The sequence below is a fragment of the Benincasa hispida genome, unplaced genomic scaffold (genome assembly GCF_027475165.1).
Source record: "Benincasa hispida cultivar pf3 unplaced genomic scaffold, pf3_genome.v1.1 HicScf1266, whole genome shotgun sequence".
Lineage (NCBI taxonomy): Eukaryota > Viridiplantae > Streptophyta > Magnoliopsida > Cucurbitales > Cucurbitaceae > Benincasa > Benincasa hispida.
In genome coordinates, this window is record NW_028325594.1 from 1 (window position 1) to 20642 (window position 20642).

The 20642-nt window shown below is 31.5% G+C and overlaps 1 protein-coding gene and 1 long non-coding RNA gene across 5 annotated transcripts; one reads left to right on the forward strand and one right to left on the reverse strand.

Annotated features, from left to right (window-relative positions):
- Positions 1–4518: 4518 nt before the first annotated feature.
- On the reverse strand, positions 4519–5951 carry LOC150031373 (WAT1-related protein At5g64700-like). Its single transcript, XM_090309064.1, has 3 exons — positions 5703–5951; positions 5532–5594; positions 4519–4854 (listed from the first exon to the last, which is right to left on the reverse strand). The coding sequence occupies exons 1-3, from the start codon at positions 5876–5878 to the stop codon at positions 4587–4589; spliced, it is 507 nt and encodes a 168-aa protein (XP_090165190.1). The 5' UTR covers positions 5879–5951; the 3' UTR covers positions 4519–4586.
- Positions 5952–17604: 11653 nt separating this feature from the next.
- LOC150031374 (uncharacterized) lies at positions 17605–19206 on the forward strand. Of its 4 annotated transcripts, XR_016525878.1 has the most exons (5): positions 17605–17697; positions 17784–18065; positions 18171–18644; positions 18784–18849; positions 18946–19206. It is a non-coding gene; the product is annotated as an uncharacterized LOC150031374 (long non-coding RNA). The 4 variants fall into 4 exon arrangements; XR_016525876.1 differs by having other exon boundaries at positions 18171–18849; XR_016525877.1 differs by having other exon boundaries at positions 18784–19206.
- Positions 19207–20642: the final 1436 nt, after the last annotated feature.

A 20642-nucleotide genomic window follows, 5' to 3' on the forward strand; every position in this document is an offset into this window, starting at 1 on the left:
CCCTCTTGGAAGCATAACTTGAAGAAGGAGGGAAATTAACATAATAAGCATGATTAGAAGCATAGAGAAGCTATTTTGGACGCACATCTTAAGGCTCTTGCATTGGATACAAATGTTCATAAGGAGGAGGTGATGTAATCTTGGGCATATAGAGGTGGATCAGGTGTTGAGCTTGAGGAATATATGCATTTACTTAGTAGGTTGATTATGGAAGAAGGATAAGTTATCAGTTGGAGCTAAGTAAGTAAAGCTTGGAAGTAGAAGGTGATGAAATAAGAAGGAAATTTGATTAAGTCCAAGTAGAAAGTGGCTAAATATTAGCAGGTTAAGAGCAAGGCAAGTTTAGTTTAGCCACCTTAAAAGAGATCCTAGTGTGGCTTAACTTGGAGATGACATTTAATCAACAAACTAAGAGGTGGTAGCATAGGAAAAATTTGACTAAGGATAGGAAGACAAGGTGGTAAGCTTTGGGTGAAGAAACTTTAAAGATTAACACTTCAACAAATTAAGAAAGTTGGCATATGCATGCTACGGACACACAAAGGTGAAGGAAATGAGGAGTTGGCGCAAGGAGGTTGATTTTGGGTAATTATAAAAGGGGGTGAAAAGGGAGCTTAGTTCTTCAAACCACTCCTGCCATTTAAAATATTCTTAAGTCAAATTAAATATAATTGAGTGTATTAGGAGAGGACTCTGGACTGTCATGGTAGTTAGAGTTTGGGAACATTGAAAATTTTGATGGAAAGAGGAGGTATGCAATATCTAGGGGTGGCAAAAGAAGGATTGTTCAACGCATACTGCTCGTGCACCCTGCTTCCTCACTCAACATTTGACGCACATCCTTGCCCAACGTATCATGCACAAAACACAACACCAGTCGTACGCCCTATCTGTCCTTGTCACACTCCCCAACTAGACAGATGCCGTACATCTATGTGTGCCCAACACATCATCACCATTCATTCATCAGCATACACGCACACATCTCACGCTCAGCCAACACACCCACGCCCCCAACACCCATCAACCACGTTTGTTGCATTCCCCTTCCCCCACCTGTCGTGCCGAACGCGCTCCCACACGCCCATTGCATGCAACCAGGCCTCATTTGTTGCCCATTGAGTGCCAAGGCCTAGTTTGTATCATTTGGAGTGGTGAATGGAATTTGAGGCCAAAGTAGGTATTTTAAGGATATTCTAGCCCTAAATGGAATAAATTTTTTAATTTAAGTTAATTTTGGAATAATTCAGGACAAGTTGGAATTTGGAAGAATTAGGGGACAAGGAAGAATCTAGGAAAGCTTGGAGGCAGAGGAATCCTTGTCGGTGAACTGTAACTGGTTTATATTCAAATGTTTTGATTAATATTCTATATATATGTGATATTACAAAAAAAAAAAAAGTTTGAAAATATGACATGATCTGTTTTATATATTTTTCTGTTAGGTTTGAACACTTATTTAGATAAATATGTTTTATCTTTAGATTTGCTTTTTTTTTTTTTTTGTTGGATTCTACCTATTAATTCTATGTAGATTTTATGGAAATGGTTTACTGTTTTGGAATCTTTGATTTTGGTTGATTGAAAAATCCTATTTTGGTGGATTTGATGAAAAGGGATTTCAAGCCACTGGTTTGCCAACTATAGTTTAACTTCTATATGCTTTGTATCCTGGATGATGGAGTTTTGATACCCAAGGATAAAAGAAGGTATTCGAAAAATCCAGGAAATAAGTATGGAACAAGTCTTTGGGACCCACCTGGACACACAGCTCACACGTAGGTTTTGGGTCATGTGCAAGGGTACCTAGCCCTTTGGGGGCATGTCTGCATGCACATAGGTCGAGATATTGACATTGGTGTATTGAGTTTATTCTATATAGCTAGGACTATTGACGTTGGGTGTAGTGAGCTTGTACTACCTCAACTAAAGTTTTGGTTTTAGGTACAAGCATTATACAAGATTTTTGAATATTGAGAGTTTCAGCTTAATAGACCATGTCTCAGGTTTTTTTTTTTTGTTTTTTTTGTTTTTTTTTTATATATATTCCTGGTTTTGATATATTTTATCTAAGTAAATGGATGATCATGCCATTTTATTGACTTACTATGTGTTATTTGTTGATGCTCGTGTTTTGTTACGTAATTCGATATTCAACACTTTGCAGTATGTTTGTACTTGTCTAAGATGATTTCTATAATTTCAACAGAAAACTCTAGGTTCGTATTAAAATCACCACTCCCTGGACATTCCAGCTCATTCTTTCTGTTTTTATTCCACCCCTCCCCCAATTAGCAGAAGAGTTACGAGTGTCATGCGAAGTTGAGATATGTCACATTACAAATTTGGTCTTCTATCTCAGTATCGTTTCAGAATCTTAGGTTCTGGTTGTATGTAATTGGGTTGTTGAGCAAGAGATAGTTTAAATTATGTTGTCGGTTAAACTATATCATATTCAAGGATGGTGTCAGTGAATTCCAATTAAATTAAGTTTTGAATGTTGTTGTTTAACTAGTTATAAAAGTTGTTAGATAGAACAAGTCAAGACCGACACTAAGTATCACAAAAATGTGGTATTTGTTGTTTTCACACCTCCTTCTAGGTGAATGAGGTAAATCTGGGAGGGGGTGTGACAACTTAATTTAGCAACATTTCTAAATCCTTGCCAAATTAGAAAAACAAAGGATTATTTGACAATGTTATTTTATTTTAGGCTGTTTTCAAATATAGAAAAATGAACTAAAATATTTTCAAATATAGTAAAATTTCACTGTCTAACACGAATAGACTGTGATATTTCGCAGTTTTATCATTTAAAATATTTTTTTGTGTTTTAGGATTTAATTTAGTGTCGTTCTTTTATAATTCTTTTGTTTTGTTATTCCATATTTCTTAGAACTTTTTTAATTAATATTAACTAAATTTTTTTAAATATTATGATGAGGAAAAGAAAAACCAAAAAAAGTAACCACCACTAAATGAGATAATTCTTAAATATGAATCCAAAACAAAGTGATTATTGTATACACTTTCAAAAAGTAGATCAAAGTGTTTCTATGTATGGTTATATAAGAAATAATAATAATCTAAGTCCAAATGGTTGAACCTAACATTTGCATAAAATATTATCCAATTCACTAGAATTCAATATCCAAATACATTTTTTAGGTGTAAACAGGACATTAGCCTTTGTGATATTGGAATCCTAGCCGAATATCTGAAATGTATTATTTTAATGAATTATAAACAATTTTCATATAGCTTATGCATCAAATAGCTAAATTATATAAAATACTTTGAATTTTAATTTTTTATTAAAAATTATTCTATAATTTCAAAAGATTCATTAATATTCTTAATCTTAAAAAAAAAAATAAAAAATATTTTTACGGTTAATTTGAATGGAAACTGCTAGTACATAGTTTAAAAAATATCAACCAACCTTCAAAAGTTTCAATAGTACTCTTAACTTTAAAAAGGTTTTTAAATAAATATGCTCATTAGTAGGTTGATAAATAAAATCATTAGTGTCTCATTTAAAAAATACCCCTAAATTTTCAAAAGTGGTATGTTTAAAAAAAGTTAAGAAAAAAAACTTTAAAATACTTTTACCACTAGTAGTCAATTTCTTAGAAGTTGTTTTGTATTAAGTAGGAACAAAATTGAAAACAACTCATATAGATATCATTTTTTCATATAAATACTCTTTGTTTTCAATTTTATTTCGATTCATACACCAATTTTCTCCGCAACTAAAAACCTCGTAACTTCAAGTCAAAGTTTTAAATTCTACAATTTTCAAAATCAAAGTCTACCTTTAAAACTCAGTGAGATGGTGAATCATCGCTAAATACTACATGTAGGACCAACAAAGAAATGTCATTTTCAATCATGGGAACCTTCTTTAACTAATCACAATAAATAGACTAATTTGAACTACAAAAAGGATCAACAAAATCTTCATCCTTACAAATATGGTAATGCACATGTTTTCTTTCTTTCCCTCATATTAATTGTCCTCAAAATTATGGTCCAAATTCTTAATGTCCTAGTAATCTCAAATGATGTATTAACATGCACTCAATTAATAATATACAACTTTATTACAATATTTAAGAACTAAGGACTCTTAGTGGTTTCATTATTCTCTTTCTTCTTGTTATAGCCTATATATCTCAACTGAAAGAAGTAGTTTTGGAGATTGGAGAATGGAAGAAGAGGAGTAAAAGGGTATTATTGAGGAAGAAAAGGAAGTGTTATCATAGACTTCAAATTAAAAAAGTCAAACGACCTCATAATCTTTAAAACATACATGAATTATTCTTCTCGTTGACATTTAATTATGAGATAGAATCTCATACTATCTAATATAGTATATAGTCCATGTAACTAAATAAAAAATCGATATTTCAAATATCCTCTTTTGACACACAATCCAAAAACGCAAAAGAGAAGAAAAAGAATCTAGGGTAACTTTCAAATAAAGAATAATTTATTAAAAAGAAAAAATTAATAAAGTGATTAATTTAAAGATAGGATAAAATATTATTTTGATATCTAAAATCTTCATCAAATTTTGTCCATGATTATTGATTTTTAAATATTTTTATCATATAATTAACATTTTCGAGATATTCAAATATTGTACTTTTTCTTATATAAAAAAAATAATAAGAATTGAATAAAATTCGATAAAGAATTAATTTAGAGATAAGAAGGTTGTTAAAGGAAGTGTACCTGAGTAAAAGAGCGACAAAGAAGGTGATGACGGGAAGACAATTGGCAGTTGCTGCAGCCAATGTTGCTGACGTGTACACAAGAGCTATTGCATACAAATTTAAACATATGCTTATCCTACAAACCAAAAACAATCTCAACATTTAGACCTTCTTCTACCTATTTTCATTTCTTATTTTTTTAAATTAAGTCTATTAACATTCAACCTGTGGATTTCTAATGTTATTTTACTTACATTTATTGAATATTTTAAAAAATCAAGTCATATTTTAAAAACTAATTTTTTTTAAAAAAATCAATTTTAAAAACTTGCTTTTGTTTTTTTTTTTAAAAAAAATTAACTAAGGGCAGAAAACTAAAATAAAATTGTTTAAATAGAAAGTTTTAAAAACGTTGTGAAATAAGCCCAATTCTAAAAAAAAACCAAATAAAGTATTTTAATTCGAGAGTTACCTAGTGATAAAAGTTACTTTTCCCCCTAAAAAATTAGAAAAATTGCAAAAATCAACCCGAAAAATATGTTGGTGGTTGTATTTACATCCTCAAACTTTCAATTAAAATTGGATCTAGTTATACAAATAGAACCCCCAGACGATAAAAATGGTGGGAATCCAATTTCTACGAGTATACTATTATAAGTTGGGGTCCAATTTTGACATATGTATAACAACTTCTTTTTTTTTTTACCATTACCATATTGTACTTTTAGAGATGGTTTTTGCAATTTTACATGTATTATAGTATAAATGAAGCAACGCATTATTTGAGTAGATGGAGAAGGGAAAAGAAGATACCCTAACAAAGAGAGCACAAAAATCTTGCAGAAGGTGAAGAATGTCAAAGGTGGGGCATCATTCCTGAGAAACAAATAGAGAAAAGAAATAAGACGAAGAAAGAAAGAAGAAAAACGAAAGTCAGGAGATCTGAAAAAGTCGAATCGTTATAAAGAGAGGGAATAAATATACCATTGGAGAAAGGGTAAGGGGGAAAGGAAGAGGGTGGCGATGGCTTGGCGGTAAAAAATAAAAACATAGTGGTTCATTCCGCCGTTCAATGCGGCCTTTGAAAGCAAAAACATGCCAGCGTTAATGGTTTGAATCAAAATCACTACCATCAAACCTTTTCTATTCTCTCCCATCATATATTATTTGGATTCAGCCTAACTCTTCATATGCTTCTCTTCCTATTTATAATCTATATACATCCTTTCGCTTTTGCTTTGGCTTACTTCTATTTCTTATACCACATTGCCTTTATTTTCTCACATGGGGGCCACCTTTTCCTACCTAGTGCTCTCTTTCTCTATCCACTACTCATGGTTTCTTTCCTTTCTTTCTTTTTTTTTTTCTTTTTTATGGGTTGTCTTTTAACTCATAATAGTATCACAAAAGTGATTCATTATCCTCTCACAAGTGATTCTTCTTTCTTGATCTTCTTAAAAGCTTTTTATATCTTTGAACTTTTGGGATTTCTTTGATTCTTTGTTGATTCTATGAGTTTTATTTATATCACTGTGTTATTTTTAAATAGCATTTGAATGATTTTTCTTTAAGTTTTTCATATATCTACGAATTAGATTAGAACAATGTGCTAAGTCTGGTCTTGTGCAGACCATAAGGTACACGAGACTTCTCGTGGCATTAGAATAAGGGATGATCCATTCCGGTTATTTTTTTTTTCTTCGTCTTTAGGTGAATCAAGAGATGATAGTTTGAAATGTTGAGCTAAGGGAGTGCTAATTGATTTAACTCTTGACATATTAAACTTAAGTAACATCTTCTCTATGACCTAAAGCTCACCCAAGGCTATGTTTCTAGCAATTTTTATCCCTAGGATTTTAAGTGCGGTCCCAAGTTCTTTCCCTCTTTAGATAACTTCTTTATTTTGATTACATCTCCTATGTCTTTAAAGTAGAAAATAAATTTTCTCATTTTGTCATTTCCTTGAAGTAGACACAAAAATCAAATTTGCTTCTCTTGAAATTGATTCCATTAATAAACTCATAAATCTCCCAATAGTAGCATCTAGGAGATTGTGTAAGACTATGTAAGAACTTATTTAGCTTGCAAACCAAACCGATATGCTCTTTTAGAATTCACATTTCCTTCACATTGCTTCATATATATATATATATATATATCTTTTCTTCCAACTTTTCATTTCAGGAAGTTGATTTTACATCCCTGTGTTGAAGATCTAAGTTATTACAAGCAAGAATAGATAAAAGAATTTGGACTAATGTATGTCTGACTGCTAGTGAGAAGGTCTTTGTATAATCTATCCCTTCTCTCTATGTATACCCCTTTGCTACAAGTTTAACTTTGTATTTTACCCATTTACAAGAGATTAGTTTTTATTTTGGAGGCAAACAACTAAGTCTCATGTATGATTTTAAATAGAGAGTCTAGTTCTTTATACCTTTTTTCCAAAGAGATCGAACTTATGAGGAAGTTAATAGCATCTACATATATAAGTTATTTTAGGTTCATCACCTTCAATATCATCAATAGTTACTACAACAAATATCACACAATGTTATCATAGATTTTCTATAATGTTTTTTAAACATGGTCTAGCCCATGTTATAAAAACCTATGAAAAGTCAGTTGTAGATAGCATAAATTTAATTCTATGGCAATATTTTATAGCACTAGCAAAAATGTTAAGAAAAGTCTTTTATAGTAATTTTTTTTTATAATGGTAAAAAAATGTGATAAGAAATTACTATAATATTGTCGTAGCTAATGTTATTGAAAGTTTTTGAATTTCCATATCATTTTTGTAAGGCTCTAAAAAATACTATAAAAGGTTAGTTTTCTATAGTGTTAATTTAATGTTATGAAAACTGTTGTAGATAAAATGGACCTGAAAGATAAGTAAAAAATAAGGGAAAAAATTAAAGGAAGATAAGTACAAGATAAAATGGACTTGGGTTCTTCTAAGTCTAGGTATCAACTAATCATTAATTCAATCTGATCTAATCTTAACTTATGTAGGATAAGGAAAGATCCATCTCATTCTAATTCTAAGAAGATAAGGTAAACTACTTTTCATTCTCCCTTTAAAACATTAATATATATAACTTCGTATGAGGTAACTTGATCTGAGATATGAGATCTTAATTAGAGATTTAGAACTTAAATTTCTAACTTCTTCTACCTTCTAAGAGTTCTCCAATTCTGAATTTAGCATTGAAGTCTTTTTTTCTTTGTTTTGCTGGTTCTACTTTCCCCCTAATTACAAATTTACCATTGCTATTAGGTGAAGGTCATATGTGTTTTCTCTTATCTGAAATTTGGCATAAATAGTGGGTGTTTTCTATGGGGACGAGAGTGCTCAAACTTTGTATTTCATAATTGAGAAAATCAGTACCAAGTTGAACTTGTTCACAATCTCGCCAAAAGAGAGAAAGCCTTATGATAAAAGACATTGGAGAATTTTATCGCATAGTAAAAACCCAACAAGAGACAAATGCTAGAGGCTAGAACAAACATGATCATGAAATAATGGGAGCTTAGAGTGGAAGAAAAAATAAAGCATCTTTCAACCTTGAAGATTTCTACTAAATTATATGTTGGGAATACGACCAAAGTCTCACATTGGTTAGATAAGAAGAGGATCATGGGTATATGAGTGAGAATGACTATCTCCATTGGTATGAGGTCTTTTGAGGTGAAACCAAAATCAAAGTCATGAGGGTTTATGCCCAAAGTGGACCATATCATACCATCGTGGAGATAGTTTGAGGGTCGTGTCCCTATCAAGTGCTATCAGAGCCATGCTCGGTAGAATCCTCGGTGCCGAACAAAGATGTATAGTGGAGCCTTGGAAGTAGTCATGGTGTGATATGTGATTGAACTCTATTGGATAGACGATATGCTCGGATAAAAATGAGTTAGCCTAGATATGAGTTAGGCGGATGGATTACTGTCTGAGGGGAGGCTCGGTGGTCCTTGGTTCAAGGGGAGGATTATTGGGAATGCGACCAAAGTCCCACACTAGTTAGATAAAAGGATGATCATGGGTATATGAGTGAGAATGACTATCTCCATTGGTATGAGGCCTTTTGGTTTGAAACCAAAAACAAAGCCATGAGGGTTTATGCCCAAAGTGGACAATATCATACCATTGTGGAGATAGTTTGAGGGTCTTGTCCCTATCATTATAGAATCCCAAATAAGCATTATTTCCAATATGAAATTTTATAATGCTATAGTGAACATTGATAACGAGTTTGTTTAAATCTCATATTATTAATTAATATTGACTAAACCATGCGTGGCACAATTATTTTGTTATAACCCTTTGTATTCCTTGGCAAAAATTGTGTGCTCTAGAAAATAAAACTCTCAGGTTGAACTCTGAGTGTTCAGCTAACAAATGAAAAGTTGAACCATGAATTACAACTTGAGAGTGGGGGGTTAATGTTGTGTGTGAAATGTGCAGAATTGGGTTCAAATAAGCCAATTCCGCACATTTCACACAAAACCTGCGGACTTACCAAATAAGCCAAAAATCAGGAAAAGATAAGGGATGATAAGTACAATCTAATGTGGAATTGGATTCAAGTAAGTCCAAGTGCCAACTAATCATTAATCCAGATCTAATCCAAATTTATGTAGGATAATGAAATAATCCATCTCATTCTAATTTTAAGTGGAAAATGTAAACTCCAACTATTCTACCTATGAATACATTCTTAACTCCATATGAGGTAACTTCAATTGTATATGAGATATGACAACTTCATTTGGGACTTAAACTTCTAATTTCTTCTCTACTCTATAGTGATCCACTTTTTACTTTGTCATCAGAATCTTTTTTTTCTTTGTTTTGCAGGTTCTTTCTTCTCCAAATTACAAATTTACCATTGCAAATCACGTGAAGATTAGGTACGTTATTCCCCTATCTAGATTTTGGCATCAACAGTTGAATTGTTTATGCAAAAATCAAGATAGGAAAGAATGCATCTGACCGTCAAATAACAACAACGGTGAATTTATAATCCAGAAAAGATGTGATATAAAAATAAAAAGACTTTAAACATCAATGTGGTACCTGCCACAATGCCTCTAATGCCGAAGTCAATAAAAGGCTTTAGGTTGTAGCAAGAATTTATAGGGATGAGAATGAATCCACTTCTTCTAAAGTCATAATTGAAGGGATTGAATCCCATGCGGAAGATATGAACGTGATTGCCTTAGTTTTTTAGTGTTTTAAAATTCAAGAAAAATGGAGAAATAAAACATACAATACAATGCGATAACAGGATAAACATGATACAACATATATTAAGCATGTTTCATGTTTTTGAGAAAAAAGATTTACCCTTGACAACCTTTTTCAATGCTTTCCTATGCACGAACTCTTCCACGAACAAGAACAGTAACACATGACACTACCACTCGAGTTTTCCCACTATTCTTAGGGAAGAATCAAAGGCTTGTGAGAACCTTTTTGGAAAAGTCACAAGAAAATATTTTCTGTATTCTTCAGAACAAGAGACAGATCTTGTAATTTTTTACATGTAATTTATTATGCATTTAAATCATATAAAAATGCATTCTCTCTCCTTACATATAGTTTTTAATACGAATCTCATTCATTTTAATTTTAACCTATCGTTTTTATATAAATCTCATTTACAAAATTAATGTTTGAATCTTATTCAAATATTTATCTCTCTTATATTATATAGTTTAATTTTGAATCATATTCAATATTAACTTTATATTATAATGTATTCATGTATACTATATTAATTGTATTTTATACAATTAATTTACATTCTCTAATTTAATTTGAACAATTCAAACTAATCCAAAACTAGCTAATCCTTGTATTACCCTCACTAAGCTAGTAGGGGTACCTAATGGACCTACAAATTAGAAGCTCCAATAATATGAGATTAACTAATTAAGCTCTTTAATTATGTTAATCGACATTCATTAACTGTGGGACACGTCACTAAAGACCCACAACTGCACTTTTCGCATTGTAGATATATTTCTGTGTCCATGGATATAATCATTACCTGTAATTCGCCCGTTCAAGAATTACTCAAAATTACAGCTCGGTAAAATTACCGTTTTACCCTTATAATTATCTCTTACTTATTAAATACCACTGATCCCTCTAATGAACAATCAGTTCATAGTCCAACCATAAATTAAATATCTCTTGAGCCAATGAGAGGGTAAGGCCTCATTGTTCAAGACCTGGAATCAGTACCCAAGGGAGCAATTCAACTACTTATACTAAACATGGGAAGGAGTGAACTCCATCTTGTGTAGTTATACTCTCAGCTTGATAGCACCAAAAATGTACTATCTTAGTGTCTCTATCTTAATGTCTTTACTCTTGTCTATTTATGATATTTAATGTGCTTAAATATTTATAATTGTAGGATCTTGAGTAATACAAGTATTCCAAAACGTTAATGGGTCGCTTGAGGTTAATTTGGAACAATTAGGAGCTAAAAAGGGCATTTGAGGCTTCAAACATGAGAGAAAATTATGAAAGAGCCCCAGGCAAGAGCATTGCAATGCCCAATGGCACTGGGGCACGACATTCTTCACATAATGTTGAAAAATGATGCACCGCTGCGATGCTGTCGTGTAGCATCATGGCGCAGTTAAAAAAAATTATACTTTGGTTTTTAGGTCATATCTTTTGTGTTGGTTTTTTTTGTGTGTACATGCCTATAGTTATAGAAGACTAGACGCAGTCCTAAGTTTTAGGTGAACTAGCATATTTTTCAGTGTCGTTCTCTTTTTCCCTTCTCTTATTTATTTGCTATTGTATGATTGTTAATCTTTTTTACTCTAACCTTTGGAAGTGGAAATTTTAGATATAATTTAGTTTTCCACATTTTATTTATATTTAAGTATAAATTCCCAACAGTTCTTTCCATCTTCTTTCTGTAAACGTCAAATGATGTCCATCATGTCAGTTGTATGCTAAAGTATCTCTTTTTAGCTTGGGTTTTAGGATATTTCTGTACTTTCATGTACTTGTGAGTTTTCTAACCCATTTTGGTTGTGTTTGCTGGATTCAATTCTAATGTATATTATATTATGATCATATTTTCGGACATTTGTGGATTTTATGGTTATTGAATTAGATTAACATTCGATGTGTGACATTCAATCTTATGTTGATCGTTGTCGCCACATGCCCGAGACAACTCGGAGTAGTCGACATCCTTGAAAAGGGTTAATTTTAAAGAAAAATAAAAAGGAGTCGTCACCGATCTTTTTTACGATGTGATTGAACATAGAAATAAAATAAATAATTTTAGTTAAAAAACAAAACGGTCTGCGAAAACTAGAGTTGAGTTCGATTGTGTATGGGGAAGGTGTTAGCACCGCACAGCACCTGTTTAGAAAACGGTTGCCAAATTTAAATTTTGAATTGAAAATATTTTTTCTTTTTTTAAAACATAATGTCTTATTTCTTATCATTTCTCCAATATTTGGAGTAATGATCTCATAAAATAAGTGGATTAATCATCCATCAATTTGACTATATTAGAATTGAGAAAAGATTCCTCACCTCAAGAATGTGAGAAATTATTACAATTTCTCAAAATTCGTCATAGGATAGCCTTTTGATAAAAGCTTTTTTTTTTAAAAAAAAAATATTTTAATTAAATTCATTTTTATCTTGGATTCAAAATCTCAAACTCTCAAAGATCAGGAACCCTTACCTCAAGAATCTAGAAGACCGGATTCCCAAATACTTCTATATTTTGTCAAAGGAAATGTAAAGGAAAACACTTTTGAATTTTTTTTTTTTTTTAAAAAAAAGAATTAAATCTTTTTGAACAAATTTGAAATGAGTAAACTTTAAGGATTCAAAAATAAACTTAAAAGAATGAAGATATTAAAGAAATATTTCTACAAAAAGTAACATCAATTTAATAGGTAAAATTATATGGTAAAAAAATACATTTTAATAATTCATCTAAATCTATAGACGAACAAGAAATAATATTTACAAGGATATTTAAAATTTTAAGAAAACATACTAGACATTGATCTTGAACTCCCAACGAATTGATTCTTCATCTTAAGATTTTAAAAAATCGAACTCCAAACATTAAGATTTCTAAAAATCTGTGGTTGGATCTTTTACAAAATAAAAAAAAAAAAATAAGGATAGTAGAATAATAATATTTCATAACATAACACAAATACATTGAAATGACATATTATATATGAAATGAAAAAAAGGATGATAAAATGCAACACTTCAAATGAGTGCCAATACAAAATAGAAATGTCAAAAAAAAAAAAAAATATAATAATAATAATAAAAAGATAGTAGAATTAGAATTAAGCATAAAAAAGCCTAAAATATAAATTAAATTAAAATTTTAAAAAGAAAAAAGAAGAAAAAAAAAATTCATGGTATGGTTGAGTGGGTTGCAAGGCAGCCCACTGTGCAGACGTCATTGGCAGCTACCACTGACATGAAAATAAATAAATAAAGACTCATTGTTGGTATGCTAATCTCCCGCCCAGCACAAACCTACCGACAGGGTGTTCCAAAAAATCGAAGATCTGAAAAAATCGAGCAATTTAACTCAATCCACCTGATTTGAGGGTTAAAAAAAAATTGGTTTGATTTAAATTTTTTTTAATAAACCCGAGTAGGTCAGTTTGGTTTGTAGGTTTATAGGATAGAAAGTCAGATCAAACCGAACCGACCCGAATACCCCAAGGCCTAGCCCACTTTTATAGCTTATAGGCCAGCCTTAGGGTTTCACCATTTTAGAGTTTTCATTTCACCTTTAGTTCAGATCTCTATTTTTCCTTTCAGCATCAGAGACGTTCAGTCCATTGACTGCTCGACATGTTGCCGTTGGAATTCGTGAGGAACGTGAATTCCTCTTCTTCGATCGAAACTAACCTTTCTGGTGCCCCTCTTCTTCGACAATTTGGCAATTTGTTTCCTATTTTGGAGTTTTAGCCCTCTCTTGACCTTATTGGAAAACATTGATATATGTTTACTCTTTTTAACTTTGAATTTCATTCTTCTGTTCAAATCCTAAAAAATACTGGTAAACAACATCAAATATAACAAAATCAAGTAACATTCATTCTAAATACAAGACAAGTAACACACTTTTCAGACATGTTTTAGCATGCTCTAACCTGTTCGGTTCAATAATTAACCTAATATGACTCAAAAACCTCAATATGGATGCCCTACGTCAGAATTTTCCTATAAAACTCTTCCTACAACTAAAAGCATTTTACTGACTTAAGTATCAGAGGCATTATGACAAATATCATGCCAATGTCAAAAATTTTCTTGCTTTGCGGGTCAAGTCATCTTTGAATTACAAATTAACCGTTACTATCATGTTAAGTCGTGTGTATTTTTTTCTGTTGGAATTTTAACATTAATTATTTTTAGGGAGACTGAATTTGCAAAGAAGAAGATGAAAACCAAGATGGCAGAAATCGTAAGATGACTTCTTTCCAAACTATTTTCATGTTTTATTTTTAGCCTAAATGATTTCTTTCCAACTATTTGCATGTTTTTGTTTCCTTCTTTATAGTTTTTTCTTCGATGTTTTCATCTTTTTAGTTTCATTTTTAAGTCCATTTAATTGAGTTCAACCATCTTTTTTATTATTTTCATTTTTGTAAGTCATTTTTCTTCCATTCATGTTTTATATTATTGGGTTTTTTTTTTTTATCAGCTAAGTTTTTTTATTATTTCATCGTGTTAGTCTAACAGTAGTCTTCGTAGCCTCTTTTTTGTAGCCATTTTCTTATCAACTAAGTTTCTTTTTTTTTTTTTTTAATCAATTGAGTTTTTTTAGCCATTTTTTATCAACGAAGTTTTTGGTAGATTACAACTTTAGTCCAACAGCAATCTTCGTAGTTTTTCTTCTTCTATTTTTTTTCTAAACTCCGTCTCTATAAATTAAGTTTCTGTTTTCTTATGGAGTTTCTACTTTTTTTTTTTTTTTAGTCTCAATCACTACATCAATAAGTGATATGAATTTTTCACAAAATAGACATGATAGGAGTTTATTGTTGATTAAAGTCTATTAGGAAGTTTGTGTCGATATTTAAGAATCTATCATTATCTAGGTCTATGATTTCAAGCATATCGTTGATATGATTCTATCACTAATTCAGAGTTGAACGATAGACTTAATTGACTACTTATGTTTGCTTGTTATATGTATTCTGATTGAAGATTACTAGTGATAACCATCTATAACAAATAGAATTCAATCAGGGTGCATGTAGCTTATCAGTGATAGAAATCTATCATTGAAAGACTACATGCACAAACATTATATTTTTTGTGAAGTAGAAAAGCGAAAGTGCAATAAGGTGGAAATTTTTTCAAAGAAATTATTATAATTATACTATTCACCATGGAAAAACTATAATAAATTTAATGATGATTTCAAATTATTGCAAAAAAAACCAAGAAATAAAGGAAAAAAACATTTTGTGAGTTATTTATATTGATAATTGACTATAACTGATAAAACTAAGTGTCATAGCATAGTTTATCAATGATAGACTTATATTAATTTGTGATAGTAGTCTATCAAGTATAGACTTTATTCATATATTGTATTGTATCATTGATAAAATGATATTCATCTATGATATGTGAAGGGAATATCATCCTATTAGTGAAAGACTTAGGGTCTCATTGATATGACAAATGAACTAGGAACATGGATAAAAATCTTATTGATAAATTTACATGAAAAATTAATGAGACTTCTATCGGTAATACATCTGCATGGAAACTCAATTATTATCGAGATAAATGTCTTGTTAGCTTTAGGACTTTCAATCAAACTAAGTATTTAGATGATAACAAACTCAGGTTGTTGTAGTCATGATTTTTAGTGTTTTAAAGTGTTTATCTTGTAGAGCTTGAAAAAACTAATTCAAATGCATTTTCAATCATTCGTATTGAAGTTCAAAGGAAAAAGATATGAGCAAAAGAAGATTGAAAATAAAATTTGATGTGGTCAATGATATGGCAAGCATGAACCAGCCAAAAAGAGATGACATGTGGGGATTGTTGAAAGAAGAGATGAAGAAGAAAAAGAAAAAGGAGAAAAGTGAAATCGAGCATAATCCAATAAAGTTATGACATGTGGCATCCCAAGTCAAATTAGAAAAATGTGATTCGTTTACTAAAATCTCATTCCCAATTCTTTTTCTTTCCTAAATTTAATCTTTTTCATTTTCTCTCTCCATTTAATTTCAATCGTCCATTCTTTTTACGCTAGATTCAACGGTTAATTTTAAATCCTCAAATTTTAAAATCATTCAAACTTCATCCTTTTAGCCACTTTCTTGGAACATGAAAGAAGAATTTCAGCAACTATTCCTCCATTGTTCATCATCCAAAGAGCTCAAATTTTCATCTTTTTCTCATTCTCTTCTATTTTTTTTACGAGTTTAATTTGTGAGAGAAAATTGTTAGGGTGTTGTTAGAACTAAACTTTTGAATTTTACTCATTTAGAGGTAGTTTAGACTAGAGGCGGTATTTTGAATTTTAGTTTTTATTGGGTTTTGTATTAAGGTGTGGGTACACCTTGAATTGTGAGAAAAAGAAATTTGGTTTGATCTTGATCCATTGAAAAAGATTTAAGTTTCTTTTTAGCCCTAGGTAAAAAAAAAAAAAAAGCCATGTAGGTTTTGTTCTTATCCGCTATGTTGCCATTGATTCTATATGTCTATCACTGATAGAATGATATTCATACATAGAGTGACAAGAAAATAACATAGCCTATCGGTAATAGACTTTAATATCTTTTTAAGGTCTATCATCGATATATTGATATCACATGTGAATATATCAGTAATAGACTATAATAAAGGTAAAATCAAAATTACGAGAAATGTAAATATGAAAGAAAACCAATTTGCTATATCTATAATATTTGTATAACATTTGCTATATTTTCAAATATTTTGCCCGAATTTGCCATTTACTAGAAAGACTCTTGATATTCATAGTTGGGCCCAGGTTGAATTAAGTAAAAAAGAAATGAGCTTAATTTGGCCCAAAGGTTAGGCAAGCCAAAAATCCAATTAATTGGATCCAAAGGCTTAGTCCATAGATAAATCAAACCCAAGCCTACAAAACCCACATGAAAACTCTTTGAAAGAGGAGTTCTCCATCATTTTGGGGGTTAAAAAATTTTAGAGTCTAGAGAAGCTAAACATAATTCTCTCAATTATCAGAAGACTCACTAAGCTCCAAACTGAATCATACTCGAAGACTAAAGCCCTTTGAAGAAACAAACATTCTTCTAATACTTTAACTTTAAGAATATCCATGTGCTCCAGTTCCTCAAATAAAAGTGTATGCATTCAACATAGAGAATCAGAGAATTAAATGTTAGAGATTAAACCACATCCGTATAAATCAATATAAACATAATTTCAACTCCATTCAACACAGTGTCTTCGTAAACCTTAATGAACATGAGTATAATAAATGTTACTATAGTTGGATTGGCTGATTTTTTATTTAGGTAAAATTTCTTTTACTTATCAAGAGTATCACGGTAATCTTAAATGTTTTTGTCTAGAAAATACTTTTCCTTATTTGTTGCATATTTCCTTAATCTAGTTTCTAGTTCTGCCTCGGCAAAGATTCTTTTCTATACAGAGTTGTTTCCTCTTTTTGCTCATATACATTTGTGGTCTTTGTGTCTTTTTAGGGTTAGCCCTTTTGAGTAATAAGTGTATTACGTGAGTTGTGATTATAGATGATAAGGATGTGTGAACCTCTCTTTGAGGTTGTTGTCGTTTGCTATTAGTGTTCGACTGAAGTGTTCATTCAAACTTCTACTTTAACACCACTACAAAAATCACATTACTTGACGCTTTTATTAAAAAATGTCAAGTAACACGTAAATTTGATGAAAATCGTCGAGAATAATGAAAAAAATGGAGGTTAGTAGAACTTTTCAGATTTTTTTCATTCCGTTTTTGCATGACGTTTTATAAATTTCAAGTAATTTGTGGTTTAATTTTTTTAGGGTTTCATATATATCTAAGCTCCTCATGTCTCCCACGCCTCTCTTCTTTTTCATTTTCCCTCTCATCCCATGCTTCAACTTCCGATTTCCATCTCTTTCATCTTCTTCCTAATTTTCTTTCAGCCCTCTCTCTTATCCAACCTATCTCTCTCTCCTCCAAACTTTCTCTCTCTTAGGTCTCAGATCTACCATCCCAACAGCCAATATGTCACGTGTCTATCGTTGCTCGTTGCCAATGTACTCCGCCCTTAGTCACCAACCATCCGCTTTTTGTCAAATTTTGTAAGTGCTATGTCTTTTTAGTATGAAGTTGTAATGGGGGAGGATTTTGATAACCCATTAAGTATTAATGCAAGATTGTTTTTATCCATGGTGTTTGGAGATTAGATTGTGCTTTTTTAGGTGTTTCGAAGTGCTGTCCAACAGACGTTGAGGTTTCAAGGATCTTTTGGTAAGTGTTTTAAGGGTTTTAACAATTCTTGCCAGGGTCAAGCGGGTACCTTTCATTTTCTTGTTTGATTGTCCCCATCTTCCTTCCCTCTTCATTTCTTGATGATTTTTCTTGTTCTGGGCTGTGACTGAGCTGTTCGAATCACTTAGGAATGTAATGTGGTTCTTGATTCTTATTTTTCTTCTTATTGCTATTTTGTGTATTGGGATTTGTTTGTTTGATTGATTTTTGTGGAGATGTGGTTGAAATGGATGATTTGATGATTTGGTGGGTTTCTTGGAAATTTCTAAATACCCATAAGTTTTTTACCCAAATTGATTGAAGCTTTTTGTGATTTAGCTTTAGATTCAAGATTGGAGAACATTAATGTGTTGTCCAATAGGTTGATATCGACTTCGGTAAGATTTTCGGTAAGTATATGAGGTATATCTTGTTTACTATTGGATATTGGGTTTGTTCCATAGTGTTGGTGGTTTTGCTTGAAGATTTTTGAACAATCAATAAGTTTTGACATTGACTTAATAATACATGACACTTTTTTGGTGTTAGATTGAAGTGTTGGAAGGAGTTGAGTTTTTGTCCAATAGATTTGAGACCGATCTTGGCAAGGTTTTGGTAAGTTTGGAGATTAGTATTAATAGTTCTTTGTTACCCATTGAAGTATTGGTCTAATAATTGAGTTATTTTCAATTTTTGATGTTCAATTCAAAGATTTCAAAGGATTGGAGCCACTGTCCAACAAAATTAACGATGTTTGGACGTTTGATAGGTATTGAGTCCTTGAAACTCTTTTAGACTCATTAGATAGTTGCTGGATTTGGGTTTGTAACCATTATTATTGAACTTTCCGTAGGTTGGATTACTTAGTTGTAGTTTTGAAGTGGCATTTGAATCAAGCCACACATCGAGTAATTTATTTAGATTTAATTGGTTATTTTAGTGAATGAAATCAAGTCCTAGAGGTTGAACTTAAATTTGGATTTATTATTATATGTTACAATTTTGGGCTTTTCCAAGAGAAGTTTTTTTTTTTTTTTTTTTTTTTTTTTTTTTTTTTTTTGTACAACTTTGCTATCTTTCTATAATTTTTACCATCAAAATTTTATTATAAAAATTTATAACTCACATGTGGTTAGCCTAGACGAATCCTTGTTAAAAGACAAAGCATGCCCGCACCATTAACATCATCATTATTTAATTTAATTTTTGATCTGTAAAATCATTGGTGATCCGAATTTTGTTGAAGAGTGTGTGGTGAGACACACTTGGTTGTTGATTTTAAACAAATATTTTGGGAGTGTATTTTCCTTTTTTAAGTGTGGTTTATCAAATTTTCAGAGGAAACTTTGCCGAAATTTTTATAAAATTTGATTTAAAAATTTCTATTTCTAAGGGTTTTTACTATGAAAGATTGCTAACTATTTAGTTTTGAAAATTGTCTTTAGAGTACGACAATGGGTTCCATAGTTTAGTTTATTTGATTTTAAGTGCTTGAATTATATTTTCAACTCTTGGAAACTCATTTGTTGTTATTGTGAGAGTTTCTGAACCTAACTTAGATGGCCAAACAGAACGCAAACAATCAGCAGAAATAAATCAGACCAAGATATAAAGTGGTTCGACCTACATCCACTTTGAGAACCAGCTTGAATTAATTTATTAATGAGCAATAAAGGAATTTTACAAATTACAGATAATCAACGAAATCACCAATCTATAATTTTAAGTATCCATTGATACCAACTGCACCCGGCGAACCACGCGCAGACCCGCGCGTTTCTCTCACTGCTGCCACTCCATGCAAGAACCGGCGCGAAACCCATGCCCACGCCCACGCCGTCGGCCTCGCTCGCCGAACGAAAATCGATCTCGTCGGACACCCACGCTGCCTAAACCGATTGCCTCCCGATCCGCTCAACCTAGACGGCTGCAGCGCTGTCTCTTGCTTCAAGCGGCTTGTGGTCTCCTTCAGCTCCCACGTGAGGCGGCTTCAACTTCACAGAAAAAAATAACTTAAGCGACTGCTGCAATTTCTTTTTCTTCAGCTAATTAAAAACCCACGATTTGCTGCCCTAAGTGGAAAAGAATAGAGTAATTACAAGTTTGCCACTGCTCAATAATTATAATAATGCCATTGGGCCTTTAATTTTTTCAAAAACCCAATAAAACCCACTTAAAAACCTTGTTATTTTCTACACAAGAATATTTAAGTGCCAAGTTGATTCTCGAAGAACCTTGGTTAACATATCTGACAAATTCATGAACCTTGACCAGTTCAACATCTTTCTAGGCCACAACTTCTCTGATAAAATGAAATTTGACATCGATATGCTTAGACCGTTCGTGATGAGATGGATTCTTCGCAAGATGAGTAGCACTCTGGCTATCACAACGGATGATAGGAATGA

What these genes read in the sequence shown, in the direction of transcription:
- LOC150031373 (XM_090309064.1), bottom strand. Translation starts at nt 5,878, where the DNA reads ATGATGGGAGAGAATAGAAAAGGTTTGATGGTAGTGATTTTGATTCAA. An exon ending in CCCTTACCCTTTCTCCAATG is followed by an intron (nt 5,595 to 5,702) that starts GTATATTTATTC and finishes TTTGTTTCTCAG; the next exon opens with GAATGATGCCCCACCTTTGA. An exon ending in TTTGTGCTCTCTTTGTTAGG is followed by an intron (nt 4,855 to 5,531) that starts GTATCTTCTTTT and finishes TTTGGTTTGTAG; the next exon opens with GATAAGCATATGTTTAAATT.